The sequence below is a fragment of the Schistocerca serialis genome, chromosome 2, assembly GCF_023864345.2.
Source record: "Schistocerca serialis cubense isolate TAMUIC-IGC-003099 chromosome 2, iqSchSeri2.2, whole genome shotgun sequence".
Classification (NCBI taxonomy): Eukaryota; Metazoa; Arthropoda; class Insecta; order Orthoptera; family Acrididae; genus Schistocerca; species Schistocerca serialis.
The window spans coordinates 582,675,837-582,700,520 of NC_064639.1; the positions used below are offsets into that span (position 1 = coordinate 582,675,837).

The 24,684-nt window shown below is 39.0% G+C and overlaps 1 protein-coding gene across 1 annotated transcript in view; it reads right to left on the bottom strand.

Moving 5' to 3' along the window:
• LOC126457597 (cytoplasmic dynein 2 heavy chain 1) overlaps nt 1-24,684 on the bottom strand; it is an 808,157-nt gene that overhangs the window by 605,295 nt on the left and 178,178 nt on the right. The window contains exons 14-15 of the mRNA XM_050094037.1: nt 7,465-7,611; nt 173-382 (exon numbers count right to left, since the gene is read on the bottom strand). Of these exons, the coding sequence (XP_049949994.1) occupies nt 173-382; nt 7,465-7,611 (357 nt within the window). The remainder of the gene's footprint in view (nt 1-172; nt 383-7,464; nt 7,612-24,684) is intronic.

The following is a 24,684-nucleotide window of genomic DNA, read 5'->3' on the forward strand; positions in this document are numbered from 1 at the left end:
CTGTAAGTACATGTCGAACATGAAGCCTTCTGCAAAACTGACATTTTAATACATATATTATATATTAACCCAAAAAGTTGTGTGTAATTTTGAAATTGTATACCATCTTTCACCATTAAACTGTTACAATGTAAATATGTTAAAATATTACTAGAATTGTCTTTAACATTACCTTGGCAACTTAGCAACTTGTTGACCATGCGTCTTTGAGGTCCGGAAATTCTGATCCCAATCATCTGCTGTATGAAGGTATTCTCTGGTCAAGTGATCGATGTCAGCAGTTCCTAAAGCAACCCACGGCTGCCAACGTTCCTTCACTTTCTCCAGTTTTTCGAACTGCTGCTCTGCTCGAGCAAAGACTCCTCCAAATCGTCTTGCATTTCTATATATGTCATAAACGAGCAAAACACAAAGTTTTAAATTGACAAGAGGAACATTAAAGGTAGAGAATGGAACCAACTAGCAAACTAATGAAATGGTGATCAGGCAAAAGATAAAACACACACACTTACATACACAGGAGAGAGAAAGAGAGAGAGAGAGAGAGAGAGAGTGAGAGAGAGAGAGAGAGAGAGAGAGAGAGAGAGAGAGAGAGAGAGAGAGAGAGAATTGCCAAGTTCTTCATGCAAAATTTTCTTTTTTTGGAATCAAAATAAATTAAAACATAGTGTGGATTAAAAACAAGCAAAATTAAAATGTTGAGGCTTCTTTATAATAGCAGAGAAATGCATGAAATTAAATAAATCAAATATGACCAGAGAAAAGTAGACTCCTGATGGTACGGAAAACAAAAGTGAAAAGAACTTAAAACGGTAACCATTTGTGAGATAAGTCTGAAATTCATTTACAGATTCTCAAGTTGATCTTGGCTTCCAATAATTTTTCCTAGCAGCCTCCTACTCCCCTTCACATCTATACAACAAAAAGAAAATGATTAAAAATATATAAACAATATCATGCTGGGACCGTTGAAACAGAATGGTGGTCCAGGAACAGGAGCTCACATTTCAGCAAAAAATAAGTTTAAAAAAAAAATAAAGAGATATCTTAACCTGTGTTTAGCTCAAAGAAGGCAAGGGTCTGGGAAGGGAACCTGACACAAACAATAAAATGCAAGAATTTGATCAAATAAAACACGAACCTACTAACACAGCATTATACAACACACAACTACCACAAGTCAACTTTTTATGATAAAAATTGCTGCAAAATTGGATCATTGTTTCCAAACCATAATATCAGTATCTCCACTTTCTCTGTCACCTTCCACTTCATCTTTGTTTTCTCTCATCCTCATAACAGGTGGATCTAAGTGTCCTGCCCCATATATGTCTATTTGCAGTACTTGAATTTCATCTCCTGAAGGGAAGAACTGGCCAGTCGATTACACCACTATAGAGCAGGCTGCTCAGCCAGCCCACCTCCTGCCACCATCATGGATTATAAGGTCTGAAGATGATCTAAGTACAACATATCGAAACCAGTCACCAGTTTAAATAAAATATTTATGCGATAAATACTGTTTTTAGCCAATTTTACTGAAACTTGTTAGCAATGGCAAGTTCATCAAAGAGTGCGGTATGTATTGACAAAGCAGAACTTGTGATGCCACTGGAGATACAGTTATTTCATGAAATTAAGTCTTTTGCAACGAAACAATATCCTACCATACAGCTTTCACAGCAGTGGATGCTTCCAGGCTGTTAATTGATAATGCCAGCAAGTTCATTATATTCTAAATTGCCTTCGGCGAATCAACAAAAAAGTCAGACACAGCATAGCTTGCTATCTATGTTTTTGGAATTGACATTGATATACACATGACAGAAGAGCTGTCAGTTTTGATGAGAAAGAAAGACTGGAGGGAAACTGACTTGCCAACCGCTGAAGAGATAGCTGAAGCCTTTGGCGTGAATTAGAACATGTTGGTCTCAGTTATCACCAATGAAGTACCAGTATCGATGGGCACAAAATAGACTTTTAGCATTGTTTTGCAAAAAATTACAACAATCAACAAAAGATTCAAATGGGATTGATTATTTTGAACATCAAGGAGCACTTTGTGCTAAATTTGTAAACACAGAACATGTAATGAAATTGTTGGTATGAATAGTAAATTTTTTGAAGTTGCATGTGTTTTTAGCCCATGTTTTTCAACAGTCTTTGATAGAACTGAACAGAGTACAGGGATATTTTGTATATTGAGAAGTACACTGATTAAGTCAAGGGTCATGCCTTGAATGATTTATTTATTTAAGACCCACTATTGTTCAATTTATGAAGGGAAATCAAAAGATCTAGAAGATTTAGAATTGTTTACATAGCTCACATTTTACTGGACTTCACTGCATAGTTGAATGCTCTAAGTATGACACTACAAGGAACTTATATGCATTTAAAAAGAAAAACATAGTGTCATAGCAATAACTTCTGAACAAAACTGTGCCAATTTCCCACACTATCTGTTGTTAGAGGAAATGTTGAGTTCTGGTGTTATTAGAAATATAGGAATAGTTTTCTAAACATTTTCAGAATATTGCAAATCCCACATCTGCTCCTGATCTGTTTTCAAGGCTGCTTGCCATTTCAGGAGAAAGTATCCCTCTGTATTTGTGAATCGAACAGACTGACCTGCAATATAATTCACTTTTAAAAGATTTATTCTTCTAAAGTAAAACTCTGCAGGTGTTCTACAACAGTTTTCCTCAGGATGAGTTTCCATGTCTCCATAATAATACAGGAAAAGTTATATTAAGTTTGTATCAACATGTGTGTATGAAAGGTTTCTTTCAGTTACGAAATAAATAAGTCAGTGACTCTGTGGCAACCTCACTGATGAAGATCTGCCGAACTGTTTGCATATGTCATTGCACCAACAATTTGTGCCAGATATAAATTTTATCTTCAGCAAAACCAAAAACAATTCAATATTGGTTAAATTCTGTTTTGTTTGTGATTAATGTTTTTGAGAACTGAATCCATTGCACTGCCAATAGAGAGGTTCTAGATAGTAAAACTTGTTTCTTTCACATGTAGTTAGAATCAATTGTTCCACCACTAAAGGCATGCTTTAGAGACTATTTGTTTTTTCCTCTCTTTCTATACCTCAACTTAAATATTGTAAGAATTTTACAGTCAACACACACAACAGTGCTGGAGTAATGCAGTTTCAAACCCAAACTTATCCTCTTTATTTTTGTAGGTGTATTGTCTTTTGCCAACAGTCACTAAAAGTGTAATAAACTCTTAATGAAGTGTTGTACAGAGTTTCAGATTTTAAAATTTCCCTATACAGCAATGTATAAAACCAAGCTGCATGCAAGTTGTCCAGTGTTCCTTGTGTGATTCCACTGCCATCTGATGTGGCATGTTTGCGCTTGCTCCATCTTCCTGCTCAGACATGGCATAGCAGTGCAGAAAGTGAAGAGTCTCACAGAAGGATCCACATGTGTACAGAGCTCTTGTCCATCCCTGACTTAACTCCTTTCTACAATGTGTTTTTGTTGGTTTGTCATCAACTCTTAACTCACAATCTGACTTACTCCTCCTAATCTTTTCATTATTTCTTAATTCATCTTCCACACATCTGTTTTACCATTATTTCACTACCTATTCATGATTTTTTCTAAGGTGTAGAATACCTTTCTTAAGCCATTTCGATTTACATTGACGACCAACCTGCCAGTTACTTTCTCATTTTACTACACACTCTTGAAGGAGAAATCTAAGTGTATATTAAAAGAATAGGCTAACGGGAATTGCAAGTAGTGTATTCATCATAGTAAAAAAGAAACTCAAACAAATCAAGACAGAAACTGAAGCTGTATATGAAATTGTTTGGGAAAGAGTCAGAATCAATGGTGAAATAAACTTATTATTGGATCCATCTATTAAACACCAAACTTATGCACAAATGACAAACTTTAGAAAAAAAACTTTAGATAGCCAATACATATGTTTCCCAATCATCTGTGATCATTGTAGGAGACTTGAGTCGCCAATCAACTGGGATAACTTCAGTTTTGTAAGTGAAGGCACAAAAACACACACTGCAAAAAAATACTAACCAATTTCTGTGACATTATTTCATACATATTAGAACCAATGTCAACAAATAGACTTAAAATCACTGGTGATGACCGCAATAAAACTGATATCACTGGGTATGATGTAGTTGTGTAGCCACGTGCACATAAGAATGGCGAGAAGATGGGGAGGGGGGAGAGCAATGCGAAGCGGGAAGGTTCCAAATGAAACTCTGGTTAATATGCTCATTCTTTGACACCTGACTATAGTGTGCACTGCAGAGTCCATATAGAACATTCAAATTTGATTTTCATATTCGTTTAGATATGGTAATTGTTCCTAGCCACTATAGTGTCTATTATGAGTAGCAGAAATCAAACACAACAAGTATTACATTTTCTGAGGATATATAATTTTATCTAGGGACAGTTGGAATCTGAAACATGGCTCAGTGTAGCGCTTACCCCAGCAGTGCCAGTTATCAGTGTAAGCTACCACTGGGAGAGGGACAAACAGCACACTAGTGATGCAACAAAGTATGTTCTGCCCCTCTCTGCACAGAAAGCATCAGCCACCCACTTCTTAATTGCACACCATTATATCACCAATGATTACAAAAGTACAAAGGGTAACCAATACAAGCAGGAACATTTATATGTTCAATAAAATCAAACAGTGGAAAGTCCAGAATGAGATTTCAACAACATTATAAAAAGGACGGACTGCTACTCACCGCATAGAGGAGATCCTGAATCACTGACAGGCACAATGAAAAGACTGCTAAACATTTAAGTTTTTGGACAAAAACATTCTTATTTGGAAATGTAAATCACACGCACACATTCACACAAGCACTGTCACACAAACATGGCCACTGTCTTCAGCCACTGTGGTCCGGGCGACAACGGCCGGTGACAGCGTCTATGTGTATGAGTTGTGCTTGTGTGAATGAATGTCTCTTTCACTTTTCCAAAGAAGGATGGATACGTTCAGCTAACTAGATAAAGAGATAGTTATTTCATATCTCAAAGAAGAATGCAAAACATTTAGCTCTGGACAAGAGCATGTACACAAACTGTAGTTTCAAGTTTAGAAGGATAATTGACAAAATACAGTGCAGACATGTACCTAGTAGAAGAATTCACAATGGAAGGGTCTCTTCATGGCATAAATTCTCTGTAAATGTACTGCTAAAGAAACAGCAACTCTTTACAATGGGTGTAAAACAAGGTATACAGCTACACACAGACACATGCTAAATAGAAACACAGTTCTCTCTCAAAAGAGCAATGCGTGAAATCTTCAATAGATACTGAAGCAGAATCTTCTCAAAAGACCCCTCACAAAACCTAAAGAAATTCTGAGCACATGTAATGGCTCTCAGTGGTACCAAAGTTAAGTCTTCTTACTTTCATTTATGACATACAAAACAAAATTTAGGGTAGCAAAGAATAAGAAAAAATGTTAATCATATTAAAATTTTTCTGTGATAATGAAGCTCCAGGAGACTATCTCAGCTTCATTCTCACACTACTCCGAAGATGAGCAATACACTTGGATGAATAAAAACATCATGACCACCTGAATAACAGCATGCCGATTCACCTTAGGAGTGAAATACAGAAGTGATTCTGTGTGGCATAGATTCAAAAAGTCCATGGTACATTTGCAGAGGTATGTGGCAGCAGACTTCCATGCATAGATCAAACAATTCCGAAAATATTAAGTCTCTGGCTTGTGGTCATGGAGCTGACCCTCAACAATGTCCCAGATGTGATCCAATGGGATCAGATCAGGTGAATTTGGTGGTCAAGGCATCAATGCGAGTCTACTATCATGCTCCTCAAGTCACTGTAGAATTATCTTGGTGAGTAATCATGCTAAAAACTGCTGTCTCTGTCAGGGAAGGCATCAAGCATGAAGGGATGCAAGGGGTCTGCAATAATGATCACATAGTCCACAGCTGTCATGGTGCTTTTGATTACTACCTCGTGTTCCATGGCAGTCCAGGTGAATGTTCTTCATAGCATACTACTGCCCTACCAGCCTGTATCTATGGTGTGGCGCACATTTGGAGCACCTGTTCGCTTGGATGACAACATATCTAAGCATGAATATCGAACTGGCGTAACAATAAATGTGACTCATCTGACCAGGTGATGAATTTTCACTGATCCTCAGACTGATCTCAATGATTCTATGCCTACTACTATTTTAATTAATGGATGATGTCACTGGGTCAACAATGTGCTCCCAACTGTGTGCTCTGTAACATTTGTGACTGCTCGAACATTAGACTGTCATCAACTCTGCCACACATTGCAGCCTATTCTGCATTACAGAGAGGTCAAACATACAATCTCCATGTTTTATGAGAGAACTGGATATCCAACACATTGTCGCCTAGCTGTGGTTTCACTGTACTTCAAGCACTTTCCACAGATTACCATGACAGCAGTGCGTGTACAGCTGACCGGCTTCACTGTCTATGAGGTGCTCATTCCCAGGTACATGGCCACAACAATCTGCACTTTGTAAAAGCTTTTTACATCAGTGGATTTTCCCCATATATGGTACGTACTGTCACTTGAGTGATCCCCATTTTTCTCTACTGTACTTGCACTCTTGGCATGCTGTGCCACATGCCCACAACACCACTTAGTGACATTTAGTCTCATGGTTGGAAATGGTCATAATGTATTGGCTCACCAATGTAGATATTAAACAATGGAAAATCCAGGATGGAATGTAACAATACAAGAGAAGGAAATTTGCTACTCACCATATAGCGGAGATGCTGAGTTGCGATAGGCACAATAAAAAGATTCACACAATCATAGCTTTCGGCCATTAAGGCCTTTGTCAGCAGTAGACACACACACACACACGCACACACACACTCACACAAGCACAACTTGCACACACGTCTGCAGTCTCAGAGAGCTGAAACTACACTGCGAGCAGCAGCACCAGTGCATGATGGGAGTGGCAACTGGGTGGGGGTAAGGAGGAGGCTGGGGCGGGGATGGGGAGGGATAGTATGGTGGGAGTGGCGGACAGTGAAGTGTTGCAGTTTAGACGGACGGCAGGAGAGAAGGTGTGGAGGGGGAGAGGGGGTAAGTAGCGGAAAGGAGAGAAATAAAAATAAAAAGAAATTAAAAGACTGGGTGTGGCGGTGAAATGACGGCTGTGTAGTGCTGAAATGGGAACAGGGAGGAGGCTAAATGGGTGAGGACAGTGACTATTGAACCTTTGCTAGTCATTAATATTTCCAGATATGGTATTTGGATTTTTAATAATGCATAATATTTCCAGATAGTTATTTGCATTTTTAATAATGCAAACTTACTCCAGAACAGCATTTCAAGTTGTTGATTATTCAATCAATGTTACTTATACATATTTTTTTCAAATTAAAAGAAAAAAAATTTACAGTACCTTTGTATTATAACTGGAAAAATTGAGTTCTCACTTGATTCAGCAGTACCCCTAAAATTATTGGGAAGGGCAAGGAAGCGTTTCAGCTGCCCATAATACTTCATGCGAATTTCTTCCATTGGTGGCTGAAATTGTAGTTTTTGTTGCCTGAAACCAAATTTTAAAATATTTCCTAGTTAAGTATTTAACTTTACATTTACATAAACTGACAATTTTTATCCTAAAGGAAATCAGCCAACATATGGCACAGATAGAGTACGACCACTACCATGATACTTTAAAGAACTGAATTCCCATGTGTAAAACAGTTACTTGACAAATAAGTTATATAATTTTCATTCCATTTTAAGAAGAGCTGGTTTCTCATGCATCTAAATTTTATGATGTTATGTCTCCTGAACTATGTGTTGTACAATAATATAATTTTGCAGGTACATTCGGTGGTGTACATGGGTACGGCCTGCAAAATGTGCTGCAAATAGAATTAGTAGCAAAGAAGTAATAAAATTAAGATGTCATGTCTGATGCTGAAACTTTTACTGCATGAACAGTGACAATGTAATAAACCACAAACATTCTTTCTTTTGTGGTTTTGTGGGGGTGTCAGTGAGAAAAAGTTTTGAAAAGGTTTGAAATGATGTGTAAAATCTGTTCCAGATAGTTATAATCTTGTTGTTGAAAAAGCATATTTTTTGTTGACCACACATGCAATTTCAGGCTCCGATGACTCTCCTTAAGAGTTTACAGTACTGTTTGTAATGTGTATAAACCATTCTAGGATTTCTTGCCACATCAGTTCTAGGCAAAATCTTACACTATCAGTGATTACCACCATTGTCTTTGTCAGGAGCAATTGACTGTTGTGGCTGCTGCTGAGGCACCCTTGTATGCAGAAGGAAATGGTATATTGAAGTACTAAGAAATGATGATACATGTTTGAAGCTATAGAGGTTGTAGATACTGTGGTTATGAATCCCACAGTAGGCAGTTCAGTTGAAGAGCAATGGACATCTTTAAATTATACAAATAGTAGAAGTTGGACACACAAACATATCAACAGGGAAGGTAACTGTGAAGAAATTCTTCAACTGCTCAAAGAAAGAAGGAAGTAAGAAAATGTTCAGGGAAAAACAAGACCACTATAAGTCACTTCGAAAGCTAGGGCAAAATACTTGTAGGAGGAAATGAAGAAATCAAAAAAGAAATGATTGTTACAAAGACAGGTTCAGCATACAGAAAAGTCTAAACAACCTTCAGGAAAATTAAAAACAATGGCATTAACATTATTAATGCAATGGGAATACCACTGTTTAATGCAAAGGAGAGAGTGGCTTGTTGGAAAGAGTATTTTGCAGGCTTCTATAAGGACGAAGGACTGTCTGAAGATATGACAAAAGAGGAAGTGTGAATTGATACGGTAGACTTAAGGAATCCACAGAGTGTATACGTGGACAAGGAAAAAAAATTCCCAGATTTCCCGGTTAAGAATACACTTTCTCCCGGATGACAGTATATTTTCCCTTATCAACTCTTTAAATGGTTATGGTTTTATGCACGGGTGTACAATTTCAAGGCACTTTAGAAAACAAAACTCAGGGAAAAAGACACGTTTTGGAAATATCTTTTATGTGCAGCAACATGTACGCTGCGTATTTTCGTATTACAAAAGCATACATTGCAATTCCACCAAACACCGCATGTTACTTTCCGAATAATTGAAATCGAGATTTCGATGCACTTTTGTAAGCCGTTCGTAGCTTATGTCACGTGATCTCGCTAGCCGATGACAGCGGATATTCACGTGATGTAGTCAGCCAATAGCAACATCACTGTTAAGTAGCACAAACACACGAACAGGGAAGTTTAATAGTTTAAATTAAAATACATAGTGTTGCTACAAGAAAAGAAAAGCTTTCACATATAATATTGGTCTCAAGCTGCAAGGGACTAAGCTTTCGCATATACTGTTGATCTTTTTTGCGCGTGTTACACTTTAAGATATATCATAAAAATGTGCCAGTAAAATTTTTAATAATGACATAAATGTCTGATCTTCAGGGTTCGAAATTCTTCTAAATGGCTCGTCACCAAAGAGTTGATTTTTAAATGAGAGTCAAACGTTCTGTGATTTTATAAATTCATGGTACATTCTTGAACAAAGTTCAACTTATGTAAAAGAATAATTACTTCGAAAGTTAACACTTTTCAAGCCACTATTAGCAATATTTTCCCGCGACCTGTTAGAAATAGGTTGGTTTCAGCAGTTGCCACAGAGCGCAGATAACAGGCGACACCGCGCTTGGGTAGCTATCATGACGTAGGAAGCCCCTATGAACGTACGTGTAAAACATTGAAAGATCATACATTATGCCATAAAAGAAACAAGACATCAGAGGATACTGCAAGAGCATCGGAATTTCGTGAACCATATTAAAATGTGCACATTTAAAGTGCATACAGGGCACATTCGTATGTCCAGATGCCCAGTGAAGTAGACCTCAACCTGATATTAAGCTTTTCAGTGTGGTTTTCGGGATGTAAATTTTCTTGAAGCACCAGTACTGTATTATATCATGTTTGGTTCTTTATTATGGCATAATGCCATATGTCCTAGAAAATGAAAACGTGCACTTGAAATGCAGCGAACAGTTGAAACTAGCCAGTACTGTGGAATTAAACATTTCGTTTCAAATGCATTGACTGCCTCTGCGGAAAAGGTTAACAAAAGTCAAATTTCTTTAGCAAACAGACAAAAATAACTTCATTGTTCCGCAAGGTGATTAATGCTTGACTGTCAAAAAGCTGAAAATAAAATAAAACCTGAAACTAATGACATATTTCGGCCTTCCGTAATTATGTGAATGTGTTTTAATTCAGTTGATAGCTCCCAGTCACAGATATCCGTTTTGTTTTCATTTGACGTGAGAGTTAACGAAGGGGAAACAGCAAAATCACTAAATGTAAACACAAGTCACGTGGAGACTACCCACTATAACTCAAGCTGCTCTGCGCATCAGCCTCGGATCTACGACATTTGCGAACCGGGTCGATACAAAAAAAAATCGAGTTTTCAAAATATGTTCATCTTGTAGCGCCCATCTTTCCGAAAAGTCTGAAACAGAAAACATACGTATTGGAGGAAATGTAAGACATTTTATTTGGTCGCAGTGCCACGCCTATTCATAAAGCATTTTTCTACCGCAGGTCCAAACTATATTCAGGAGAGTGGAAACGGAAATGTCCTATGGTGCCTCTCCTGCTCCCAGTCGGCCGGTTTAACAGCCTGCCCCTCTTTTAAAAAAATCTCGCAATTAATAGCGGATGGGATTATTTGTAATCTAGAGAACAAGAACTCATCAGAAAATCTGAACTCTTTATTGCCTATTAGTTAATAACTTGCTGTTTTGTGTGACATAAAATTAAATATAGGCTACACAAAACCAATAAGGACAAGAGAAATTATGCATTTCTTCAATCCTTAGCTCCTAGCATTTTTTTTTCTCTCTAATCTTGCTACAGCTTTACATGGCGTGCTTTCTTTTCTGCGAAAGAATCTATTATGTCAAACATTTTGTTACATGAAAAATCGAAATGTCGTTATCTAATACTGAAAAAGCTGTTAATATAAATAATACACAAGACTGGTGTGGTTTCTCGATCCGATTGCGTCTATTTTGTCACTGTCTGCTAGATAAAACAAAATAGGCCTTTCTAATATAGCAGCAATTTTGTAACACACCAAATAAACGAGACTGTTTTGGCATAAATGGCCATTTTTATAACACGACAGAATATAATCAAATAAGTATCAATATCAAATGTCTATTAAACCTACTACAAGCAAAAAGCTTTATGCTAGGAAATAACTTCACATTTCATTCATATGCACCAGCTTCTCAAGCATGAGACCGGAAAGTAGTATTACGAAATTTTTATATAAATTTGCAATCGTCTTATTCTTCCATAATTTGTGTGATGACCCGTTTCTTCTCCTTCCTCGTTCTAACAAACAATCTTGTTATCACCAATTCTGTAGCTATTGCTGCCGCTGTCAAAATTTGTTCGCCGATTAACTTCACTAACCCTGCCAGAATCACAGGTTTAGTTATCCCGTGAATATTTTACGGCTAGGCGTTATTACGTGTTCGAACAAGATGTTTTCCGCGTTACTTCCAGAAAAGAACTGAAGCAGCCGCTAGCCGGGGACTGTACTATTGGTTCTTACTAGTGTGGCGATCTGGCCAAAAAATTTTCTGTCAAAATTTCATTTTCTTGGATACACCGAGAAGATAATACGTAATCTTTCTCACCTGCTATTCCTGTCAGTCGTTTATTTACATTCTGATAGTCTGAATTACGGATTTCGCTAGTAATTATAACAATGCTGATGATTTGCAAACCCAGTCAACAACATAATCAGACAGCGATTGGCATTCATCCGTTCGGCTTTACTTCCTCAGCTCGTATAGCCCCGTCCCCTTTTGTCTACGGATAGTTTATTTCTAGATGCGACGAGGATTCTCCTGACGGAGATATCACATGCATTCAAAAGTCAACTTATGATTCATTCTGATATCAACTTCAAATGTGTTCAAAAACCAACAGGGACGCGTTTCAAAATCATATGAATAATCGATAGACAAATGTGCGCTGGATGCTAGGTGCTTTGTGAAACAAGTTTTTTTTTTTCTTCAAGAATACGAATTTGGCGCTCCCTTTTCCCGGTAACATCTAGCTGCTTGCTGCGACTGCTAGCACAGCCAACAGCCACATTCCTGTTGCCAGAAGCAGGAGAATCTACTACTCAAACGTGACTCAACTGCGCATGTGCATGAGCCCGCGCGTAACTGCTAAAACAAATCGAATGTAAACAGTGGCGACTTCACGCTCATTGGAGGCAACTTGTTATGAAGCACTGCATAGTTTTCCTAAAGCTTTGACACATTTTCAGTTGGCAGACGCTTGCATGAGCACTGTGTGTCGTTGTTATATATGGCGCATTTCCTTTGCAATTTATTTTCATATTTTTCTCTCGTTTATGTTTTATTGTTTAAGTATTATTCTGCATTAGCGGGATACAGTAATATCCTTTGTTATAGTATCGGTCTTTCAGTCAAAACTACAAAAATTTAACTGAAAACTAAAACAACGAAAAATTCACGGAATTCTAAAAATATCCCGGGTTTTTCCGGGTTTTCTCCCGGATCAAAAAATTCCCGGGTTTTTCCCAGATATCCCGGTTGCCCCGGGTCGTATACACCCTGAATCCAGTATTAATGTCAGAGTTTAACAGAGCTTTGGAAGATTTGCGACCAAATAATGCAGAAGTGCCAGATAACATTTCTTCAAAATTCTGAAATCTTTGGGGGAAGTGGCAACCAAATAATTATTCGACATCTTGTGTAGAATCTGTGATACTGGAGTCACACCATCAAACTTTCAGAAAAATATCATCCACACAATCCCAAAGACAGCAAAGTAGGTAAGTACAACAACTATCAGCAATCAGCCTGTCGGCTTAACAGCTCATGCATCCAAGTTGCTGACAAGAATAATATACAGAAGAACACAAAAGAAAATTGAAGATTGCTAGATTGCAATAAGTTTAGTTTTTTGAAAGGTAAAGGCACCAGAGTGGCAGTTCTGGCTTTGCGAATGTTAATGGTAGCAAGGCTTATGAAAAATTAAGTTTCGTTCAAAGGATTTATTGACTTAGAAAAAAATGTTTGACAAAGTAAAATCGTGCAGAATGTTTGGAATTCTGAGGAAAATAGGAGTAAGCTATAGAGAAAGAAGAGTAATATACAATATGTACAAGACCCAAGGAGAAACAATAAGACTGCAAGACGAAGAGCGAAGTGCTGAGATTAAAAAGGATATAAGGCAGGGATGTAGTCTTTAGAGCATACTGCTCAGTGTATACAGCAAAGAAGCAATGATGGAAATCAAAGAAAAGTTCAAAGATGGGATTAAAATTCAGGATGAAAAGGTATAACTGATAATATTCACAGATGACATGGCTACCCTTCGTAAGTGTGAAGAAGTATTACAAGATCTGCTGAATGGAATTAACACTCTAATAAGTACAAAATATGGATTGAGAGTAAAATAAGTGACAAAAGTAATGAGAAGTAGCAGAAACGAGAATAGTGAGAAACTTAATATCAAATTTGGTGATCACAAAGAGGATGAAGTTAAGGAATTCTGCTACTTTGAAAGCAAGATAACCCACAATGAACGAAGCAAGGAAGGCATAAAAAGCTGACTAACATTGCCAAAAGGGCACTAGTGGCCAAGAGAAGTCAACTAGTACCAAACATAGGCCTTAATTTGGGGAAGATTTTTTAGATAATACATTTGGATCACGGTAGTGAATCATGGGCTGTGGGAAAACAAAAAAAAAAAAAAAAAACGAATCAAAGTGTTTGAGACATGGTGCTACAACAGGATGTTGAAAAATACGTGGACTAGTACAATACAGAATGAGGAGGATCTCCACAGAACAGGCGAAGAAAGGAACAAAAGGAGAATACTGACAAGAAGAAGGAACAGGATGACAGCACACATGTTAAGACATTATGGTGGTAGAGATCTGGACATTAGGCACTGGTAGATATTGAAGGTGAAGGCTTGACAATGACAGCTGTTGGTAGGATGATGATGCACCCAGGACGTAGGGTGTCGGTGGGTGTTGGCAGTGGTGCCTCAATGACAGTGGCCTCTGGTCAGTCCTAGTGCAGTGAGGCATGGCACCTGGGAGTGGCGGATGACAGTCCTGCGTAGAAATGGCAACAGATGTTTACAGCAAGGACAATTATTCCTATCAGTGGGCTGTTGGCGTCAAGGCAGAATGGTGTTGGCTGCAGCAAGGTCCAATGGCAACCTAAACATTCTCCAGTGGAAGGATAACAGCTTGGCACTGAGTTGGCATGTAACATGGCATAAAAAAGTGGTGTCCTTACTACAGTGCTCTCTACTGTGATAGGCACACTGCCTGCTGATCACGTCAGCACTGCTGGACACCATAAGGCTGTAATAATAATGCCGTGTGACTAGGGCCTCCGTCGGGCAGACCTTTCACTGGGTGCAAGTCTTTCGATTTGACGCCACTTTGGCGACTTGCACGTCGATGGGGATGAAATGATGATGATTAGGACAATACAACACCCAGTCCCTGAGTGGAGAAAATCTCCGACCCAGCCGGGAATCGAACCCAGGCCCTTAAGATTGACATTCTGTCACGCTGACCACTCAGCTAATGGGGCGGACACCATAAGACTTTGTGAAGCTATGATGTAAACATCCCATGCAGTTCAACATTATACTTGCAGCTTGCATGCCCCTGGAGAGGTGGCAGCCCACAATACATGCCTTGCATGCACAGTAGTATGGTCCCAGGTGGACAATATACTAACAATCATCTGACATGATATGACACACAAGCCGATTCCATCACTTTGTGTTCCTGATTTTGACTTTTTGTGCGTATCACATCCTTTGAATAGGATTGTATGTATGTTGCTCATATTCTGCTTGATGTTTGCTCACATCTCTAATATTGGGCACAGTAAATGGTTTCACATTTGTTTTTGTTTCACATAAAATATAAGCCAGGTTCATCACAAGGCTTTCTGTGGGTTCACTTATATTTCTTCCTACTGCTCAATTTAAACGCATTGTAATTGTATTGCTCATATTCTAATTATCCTCCCTTCCACACCATCGATTTTTTGCACTTTCTCGCATTTAATGGAGGACCCCATACTGTAGCTTTTCACAGAATTGGTATTCAACTTTATTACTTCTTGTCACTAAATGAATTTGTAATTCTGCTTTGAATGGCATTGGCTCTTTGCACTGAATATGCTTTGTAGTCTTACTGACTACAGCATTCCTTCTTAAAAATGGAAAAAAATGTAACAGTAGTTATGTAAATGTGTTTGCACATTATTAACACATTCTACAGAAACATGTTTTAACAGAAATCAATATACTAGAATCATCCTCCGACTCCAATGAAAATTTTGGAGTTCTCCATTAAATGTGAGAAAATACAGAAAATGGCCACAAACAAAAATTGAGTACCAGCAATATAGTTACAGTGCATTTGAGTTGAGCAGTTCCGTAAAACACCTTATCATGAAATCAACTTCTGTTTTATATGAAACAGAAACAAATATGGAATCATTTATCCCCAAATATTATGGATGTGAGCAAAATTCAGACTGAATACAAGCAACATACTTGCATTGCAATTCGAAGAGTGCAATACACAAAAGAAGTTGTAATTACGAACAAAATTCGATGAAACAAGGGGCAACGAAAAAAGATTCTATTTATTATGAAACCAAAATGAATATGGAAGATCTTGAATTACATAATAAGAAAATGATGCAAAGCAGGACTAATAAATTTACAGTACTCCAAGTGGTCTGGCAATTAACCAAAGTCACGATAATGGTAATCCCTGTATGAGTTTCACCCCCTTGATGTAGTGGTTTATTAGATACTTAGTTTCACATCCATGAATCATATGCATGACTTTACTCATCACAATAATAAAAATTCTTATACAGAATAGAAGGAGTTGTCAACGAGAAACATTTGCAGTATGTTTTCAAATTTTACTTTGCTGTCTGTTAGACATTTATATCACTGGGTGAGTTATCAAAACTTTTAGTTGAAACACTATGCACCCTTTTTGTGCTAAAGACAACTTAATGTGGAGTAATGAATGTCTTTTTTCTTCTCGTATTGTATTTATGTACATCATTATTCCTTTTGAGCTGTTATGGATTATTGACAGCAAACTTAATGAAAAAATAATATATGATGAAGCAGTAGTCAGAATGCCCAACTTCTTAAACAAATGCCTACAAGATGATTATGAGTGAGCAACAAATATTATTTTTTACAGCGTGTTCTTGAGCAATGAAGACTTTCTTTCTAGACAAGTTACCCCAAAACATCATTCCATATGACATTATTGAACGAAAATATGCAAAATATCTGAACTTACTGATTTATCTTTCCATAAGATTTGTAATGATTCCGAATGCATTTGTGGCTGAACTAAGTTGTTTTAGGAGTTCTAAAATGCACTTTTCCAGTTTAAATTCTCATCAACATGGAGATCTAAAGTTCTGAATTTTCCACTCTATTTATTATTTTTTTACCACGTGTTACACCTAGATGGGCATTTAAAACTGAGAGTGAGACCATCCACAGAAAACCAATCAGTGATAATTTTAAGAACACTGTTTGCCATTTCTTCTGTTTCTGTATGTATTCTTGGACTGATTGTAACACTAGTGTCATCTGCATAAAGAACTAGTTCTGCTTGTTGTATATTAGATGGAAAATCGTTTACAATACTATACATGGTGGAGAAAAACTGTGTCACTAAATTTTAACACTGGCTAGATGCTTCCATTAGGAACCAAAATTACTTATGTTGTGTAGGTCGAGAACGCAACATTTTTAAACTGCGGAAACTTGGCACCACATGCTCCAATTGGCTGTGAGATTGCCCTGTTGCTGTTCATCGGTTGATGGCAGCGCTGTGGTTGTCGGTTCACACATACAAATGTCCCTTTCCCCGTCACTGCCCCAATGTGATAAGCACATGTGTCGAATAGGTCTTGCTGTTTGTCTCCACCTCACATCAAAGGCATTCACACTTAAGCTTCACTTCAGAGCACACACACATCACCTGCGATTTAGTCATATAGTAAGTGGGGCGGAACAATATTTGTTTGAAGAACAATGAGATATGGTTTTCGTTTATGGACTAGCCAATGGTAATGCACATGAAGCTTGATGGTTGTATGAGGAACAGTACCCAGCAAGACCCCACCCACACCTACAAACGTTTACAGCAATTCACCAGAGACTTGGCAAAATAGGGTCATTAGTGGGATATCATGGTGATGCTGTAAGATCTCAAACACGACAGAATGCTGCATTTGAAGAGACTGTTCTCAAGCACTTTGAGGAAGCACCTATGACAAGTACTTGAGCAGTTGAACACGACACAAAGGTCACTCATCGGTTAGTCTGGGAGGTTTTGGGGGATGATGGCCAGCATTTATTTAGTTTCCACTCTGTCCAAGACCTAAATCCTGTGGTGGACTACAAGCACAGGCTAGGGTTTTGCCAGTGGTTTCTGTGATGTGCTGCACAAGATCCCGAATTCTCCGCCACTGTGTTGTTTACCAAAGAGTGCACCTTCCATCGGGACGGCCTTTACAACACTCGAAACCTTCTTTACTGGGCAAGGGGAAATCCTCACATCACATATGTCCACCGGCACCAGGAATGATTTTCACTCAACATTTGGGCAGGCACTGTGGGTGAGCATCTGATTGGGCTGGTCCGTCTACCTCCTAGACTAACTGGGCCAAATTACCTTCATTTTTTGCAAGGAACTCTACCCGGCCTGCTGGAAGATGTTCCCCTGGACATACAGCTATGCATGTGGTTGCAACGTGATGGGGCGCCCACACATAACAGTCGTGCTGTGCACGGACATTTAAATGAACTCTTTGATGGCTGGGTAATTGGCAAAGGTACTCGCAGAACATGGCCCCCCATGATCAGCAGACCTCATGCCACCAGACTTCTTCCTGTGGGGATTCTTCAAGGTTCTAGTTCACCCTCCTAGACGTGAACCATCTCGAAACGAAGAGGATCTTTGAAAGCGTTAGGCAAAACACTGTTTGGCATTACCAAGCTCGTGTCACATCAGAGGACTGCCAGTTCGAGCACCTACTTTAAGTAAACAATGTCCTAGCTACAAAAAAAGGTCCTTCTCAGGGCCGACACAATTTGTCAAAGACAAACTAACAGCTGTTGATGGGTTTGTTCCCGGTACGTATTATCATGAAACTACAGAAGGATGTGTCAGGACCTCAGCAGATTCGCCTCCAAGTCCCCGGGGTGGAAGGCTGGCACGCTACCACTGAGCGTGGGGGCCACCTTGGATACATTGTGATCTCCGGCAGGCAAAACATTCACGGTCACGCTTTGTCCAGAGCATCGAGCAACAGAGCAATCCTGTGGCCAATCAGAGCGCATGGCACCAAATTTCTGTAGTTCAAAAATTGTGCATTGTTGACCTACTACACAACATTAGTAACTTTCATTCCTACTAGCATCAGCTATCCGGGGTTAAAATTTTGTGACACAATTTTTCTCCACCCTGTATAAGGAACAATAGTGGACATAAGACTGAACCTTGGGGAACCTCTTATATGATCTTTCCTCAGTCAGAGTAATGTCCCTGGCCTACATTGGTTGTATTACTAGTGACGCTATATTATTATTTAAGGTCTGTAAAATTTGGTGAGCGAACATGTCAATGGTATTCTCAGTAGATCAACTCTTCTGAAACCCAAACCATGACTTTCTGAGGATATTATTGTTGCTCAGGTGAGATGCTGTTCTATAATACACCACCCTTTCAAAAATTTTGGAAAATGATGTCAGCAGTGGAACAGTCCAGTAGTTAAAAACTGTAGGAGAAGGCAGAGACTGGAATACCTCCAACAAATAATTGAGATGTAGAATGCAAGTGCTACTATAAGATGAATAGATTGGTGTAACTGATGAACTCATGATGGACAGCATAAAAACCCATCAGAGGTGTTTTAATCAAGCAAATAACTGAAAATGGGTAAATTGTGGACACATTAAGTTCTGATGGAGAAGACCTTTTTAAAAACAATGAATAAGTCATACCTTAAACTTTAATTGATAACAACGTAGAGTGCAAAAAGAAAACACAAGGTACACATTACTTTTAATATAAAATGCAAGTACAGTTATATTTAAATAATTGTAATAATAATAATGTTTGTTATAACAATCACATGAATTGGTATCATTAGTAGCTCCCTTGCATGTGATGGCCACATGCCTGATTCCATTTATGCTATTCAGAGTCTCAGTTTGGCCTCCCCTTTCACATTTCTGCACTTTGATTGTTCCTTTCATCAGGAGATGCTGAATTCCTTTTGTGTGAAGTACGTAGATACCAAAGCTAAAATGAATAACTTAATTTTCTGCCTGAGGATGATGACAGCAATTCTTCACTTTCAGATAGAAATATTCATAGGAATATTGCCAGAAAAGTGCTTGGGCTTTGCAGTCATGTTTCAAGTCAATTAATTGGTCTTGGAACTTCTGATGGTATTCTCATGTTCCTTCTGAAAATCCACTGGTTATGTCACTGACTAGTCACCACATTTTTCACAGTGCTCTACCAAATATAGACACAGTGTATCACAACACACGTGCCGCTGCAGCAGCTTCAGTATTGATGCTTCACTGCTGCTAAATCAGCAGTTCATGACAAATCAGTTAATGAAATTCCCTTACCACAGCTTTTCCTCTTGAATTTGAGTTCATCATGTCTTGCACACATACCGGCAAACACCTGGCAACATTACAACAGCTTGGGGAAATTAATGTATTACTCTAACAAAATTGTATTTAAAGATATTTTGTTATTAATATGTCTTCTTCAAGTTGTGCTGGTCTCATTTTTAAACTAACTGTCAATCAAAATACCATTTTAGTATTCAATTCAGCTATTATGAATTATCAAACAAATACTAATAAACTTAAATTCACCTACATTTTGTCAGTTGGTAACTAACATAATCATAAAGAAAGCAAACATACAAAACGCACTACTGCCACCCCTCAGCGGCCACCTTTCCATTGCAATGTCCATCTGTCATCTATTTACATTCCAGAGGCCCCTCAAGAAGTGAAAATGCCCAGGATGTGTGGTGCTGCTCTGTGCCACCTCTTATCACCCAGGTTTTAAAATTTCAACCACCATTGGTAGAACAGTAGATTTCCCTATCATCTTGTCTGATGTCTTCCTTTATACATCACACACACACACACACACACACACACACACACAGAGAGAGAGAGAGAGAGAGAGAGAGAGAGACAAAACTGTAGGTATTATTCTACAACAGGCTGTTACTGTTTAAGTATAACCTTTCCAAATATTGGGGCAAAATTTGTTTTCATGTTATGTTAGACATAGTTACTTTTTGCCTCGAATATTTACCTACATAAAACCTTAAATGATGTAATTTGTAGGGATATAAAGTGGAACAATCACATAGACACAGTTGTTGGTAAAGCAGGTGGCAGACTTCAATCTGTCGGTAGAGTGCTAGGGGCATAGGAGATCGCTTACAAAACACTCATACAACCCACCTGTGGAAGAAGTTTCAAGTCCGTCCATGTCTATTTTTGCAGAGCTGCCTTCATAACAAGTACTCTGCCTGCAGAAAGTGATCTTTCTAGGGATATAATATTTACCATGACTGACTTAGAAACACCAGCAACTTTATGACTGTGTGGTCAATAAAAAGTTTTCCATTTTTTTTATTTAAAAAAAGAGGAAACTACTAGTCTTTCGTTATCTGTACTGGGAGTGAAATGAAGTAAACAGCTTCTTATCAAAATTAGTTTCAGAGTCTTTTTGTAAAAGTGGAAGAGTCTTACTTAAAATAACTTGGTACTAGTTGGAATTCTGAGGGTATCCATAGTTAAAGCTTCCCAGATCACAATAAAAATTATATCTGCTCCTGCACTGCTGACAGCAACCTATTCTGCAAATCATCCAAATTTCTAAAATTCCATTCCATTACTGCAGAGCATGTATCTAACAGCAGTGCTCATACATAGGGACTACTACAGAGGCACCTTTGTACGGGGTGGTTCGTGTGCGGGGAAACCAGTGGAAACGCTGGTGACAGTTTAGCAATATAGCTTTATTATGTCTTCAATTCTACATGAGGCAGGCGTTGCTGCTAAGACGGCACTTGACAATGTTGCATCAGAGCTCCAGCCCAGCAGTTAAGGCAAGGTTACAGCCAGTTGCGACAGAGGCACTTCCTGGAGGAGTGACAGACCACATGGTCGGCCACTGCTCTTCTCTCTGCAGTGACAGCGGCATCTAAGCATGGGTTTTCACCCATGCCCCTCGGACAGGTGTGGGATGGCAGCTGGCATTGTGACACTGAGTCCCTCCCTGGGCCTCAGCATCGGCACCAGCAGGCACGGACAGCAAGCTGGTAGGCATGTGGCACCAAGTCCTGCGAAGCATCCAGTGTGGCGGCACACACACCCTGATTTCAAACCAGAGGATGCTGCTGGTCCTGCTCAGTCGTTTCACAGTCCAGCGGTGCTCTGGCATCACAGTGCAGCTACTTTGTGATGGCCAAGTCACAGAAGTAAATGATGTCCTGTCCCCAAATTCAGCCTCATTTATACTCCACAAGTGCCCATTTGTTTCTCTAAAACCTGGTATCTAGTCACATTGACTATAACAAAAATATTCATTCAAGTGGGGTGGAAATGACTGGCTAACTATATCATTCTTTGCGGGGCACTTTACTGCTGCTTTCAGCTATCATTGCCTGGCAACTCATTTGCACATCTGTTATTGTGCCCTACTTGCCAACATAGCATGATTGACAGCCACAGCCTTATTCCAAAAACCGAGCGAGGTGGCGCAGTGGTTAGCACACTGGACTCGCATTCGGGAGGACGACGGTTCAATCCCGCGTCTGGCCATCCTGATTTAGGTTTTCTGTGATTTCCCTAGATCACTTCAGGCAAATGTCGGGATGGTTCCTCCGAAAGGGCACGGCCCATCTACTGGAACTTCTATTACCTATTACCACTGGATTGGGCTCCCTCATACTACATCACCTCAAATATAAAAAAGCTATGCCAAGCAAAATCAGAATCAACACGGTGCTAGGAATGACCGCCCTTGAAGTCACTGATACTCCTATTCTGCTACTGCTCTACATGCTGTAGCATTTGTTCTGCAGCCAACCACCCTTCTTGGACTGCTATCATTCGGCTTAAGGAGTGGTCTGACCCGGCTCCCAAGTATCTTTTGGGAAGGTAAGATTATGTTTCAATAAAATCTCTTGTGGTTCGACTAGCCAGTACAGCTGTGCTTGTGTCACATTAACTAGAGTAACTCCCACCTTATCACTAGTATATGAAACGTAGACCCATTAATTAGTAGTCCACTGCCTCACAACTCCAAATGTTTTGCCGCAAGAGTTTCCCTTGCTCATAACAACTACTGACCACCACCATGTCATTTTTCACTGAACAGACCCAGTGCCGCTCTGCTCTCTGAAAATAAGGCTTTGGTTCAACCACCTCATCTGGACAAAGTTTCCCCTTAAATAGTTGCAGAATGCATTTATCCCAACTCATTATAGCCTCACGAGTTGGGAATACTGTGACCAGCCCAATCTGACATTCTTCGAGCTCACCCTTGCTCATCTTCAGTTGTCGATCCCCATCTCCTCTTAATAGTAACACCCCTTCTTCCCTAACTTGCATATATTTCCCAACTGTCGCTAGCTTCACCGGATAAGTGTGCACTATGTAATACCAAAATAGTGTGTGTTTCCCAGCCATTAGTATTTTCACTGATACGTGCAATCGTGCGCAATCTGTTATTACACCCACTGCTGCACTATGGTAGTATAATGGTAAGTTCTGATTACTCAGTTCCACTACTAGTTGTAGCTCCAATGTCAACTCTCCTTCCACCTTCCATCCCTTCAGAAATTGCTCAGGTGACAGCAAGGCTAGACTTAATTGATTATGCAGTGCCTCATGGACTGCCTCCTGCAAATTTGTTAGCTTCAAACCTTGCATCCCAGATGCTATCACCTAGCAGCTGCAATAACCTTGTCAATGTTAACCTTGCATCTAATACCTCCATATGAGCTTGCATTGCCTCCAAATCCCAGTTCATGGTACTAACGACGTTCCTGAAATAATCCATGACTTCCTTAGTCAGATGGTGGAGCATACATGTGTTGTTCAGCACACTGCTCTCCAAGTTCATAATTTATGTGGAACGCCACTCTACATTCACATTATTTGCTTCTGCTAACTCTCTTGTGGCTTCTGTGTCTTATTCAATTTGCTCACATCACTTGTATCTGCTGTCCCAAAGACTGTCTACAATATTATACCCCCACATCTACCTTAAGCTCACACGGAACTACTTCAATCTAGAGATGGACAAAACTGTTCTTTTCAGAGATTGGATCAGAACTGGTCACTCACTGGAATGGATTAGTTCTTTTTCATGACTCACCACTCACCATTCACTCACAAAAATAAGTAAAAGGAACATACACCTTTTTAATTCAGGTCACTAAACCGGTATTTTTATTTGATTTGGTCTTATTTTGAAAGAACATATGAAGAGGAGCAATAATTTTGTATTATGGCCCTAGTAACTTTCAGATACAAAAGTTTTAAATTTTGTCTACTGCAAAAGTTATAAATATTACAACAAAACCCTAAACAGTTTTTATCAAGTGGAAAAATTTTACGGCACAATCTGCATCTGCATTCATTCTGACTGAAATTATTCCTACCGGAAATTCCTGTAGGCAGTCCTAACTCCCTTCTAAGTTTAATGGACCATTCCTATTCCCTGGATTATCTCTACCATTGTCCCTACACTCTGCTGGTAACCAAAACCTCCTCTACAACCAAAAATTCCTTCTTCAGTTCATAACACTATCGAAAAATCTTTCAGTTCAGTTTTTACTGTACATGATGGCATCACAGTCAAAATACTCAAGCTTATTGTTGATCCAGTACTGCTCACAATAACTACTGCTTCCTAGACCTTGAATCTCTTTCCTGGACAACAAACATTCATTCCCATCAGAATAGTACCAGAGATCTGATTGCTAAGAAGAGTAGCAGGGTACATTCTGTATGAGGGGAGAGTGAATGTAGCTATCAGAAAAGAACTGGGAGTAAAAATTTAAATGAGCAGATTAAAGAATACAGGAACAACTGGAAGGATTATGTCAAAATAATAGAAGACACAGCTTTTACGATCACTGGCAACACATTACAAGTGTGATGCCAAGTCAAAGGATAAGAAGTAACAACACGCTCAAAAACATGTAAATGTTTATTGAGCTACTGAAATTTGATATATTCTTTTGAAATCAAGAACAGAAACATGATGGAAGAGTTTTCTGCATTAATGTATCATTCTGAAGATCTCAGCTTTTGTTTGCCTTGGTAGCTGAGTGGTGAGTGTGGTGGATAGTGAGGTGGCCCAGGTTTGATTCCAAGCAAAGTTGAATTTTTTTTTTCCACTCACAGACTGGGTGTTGTGTTGTGCTT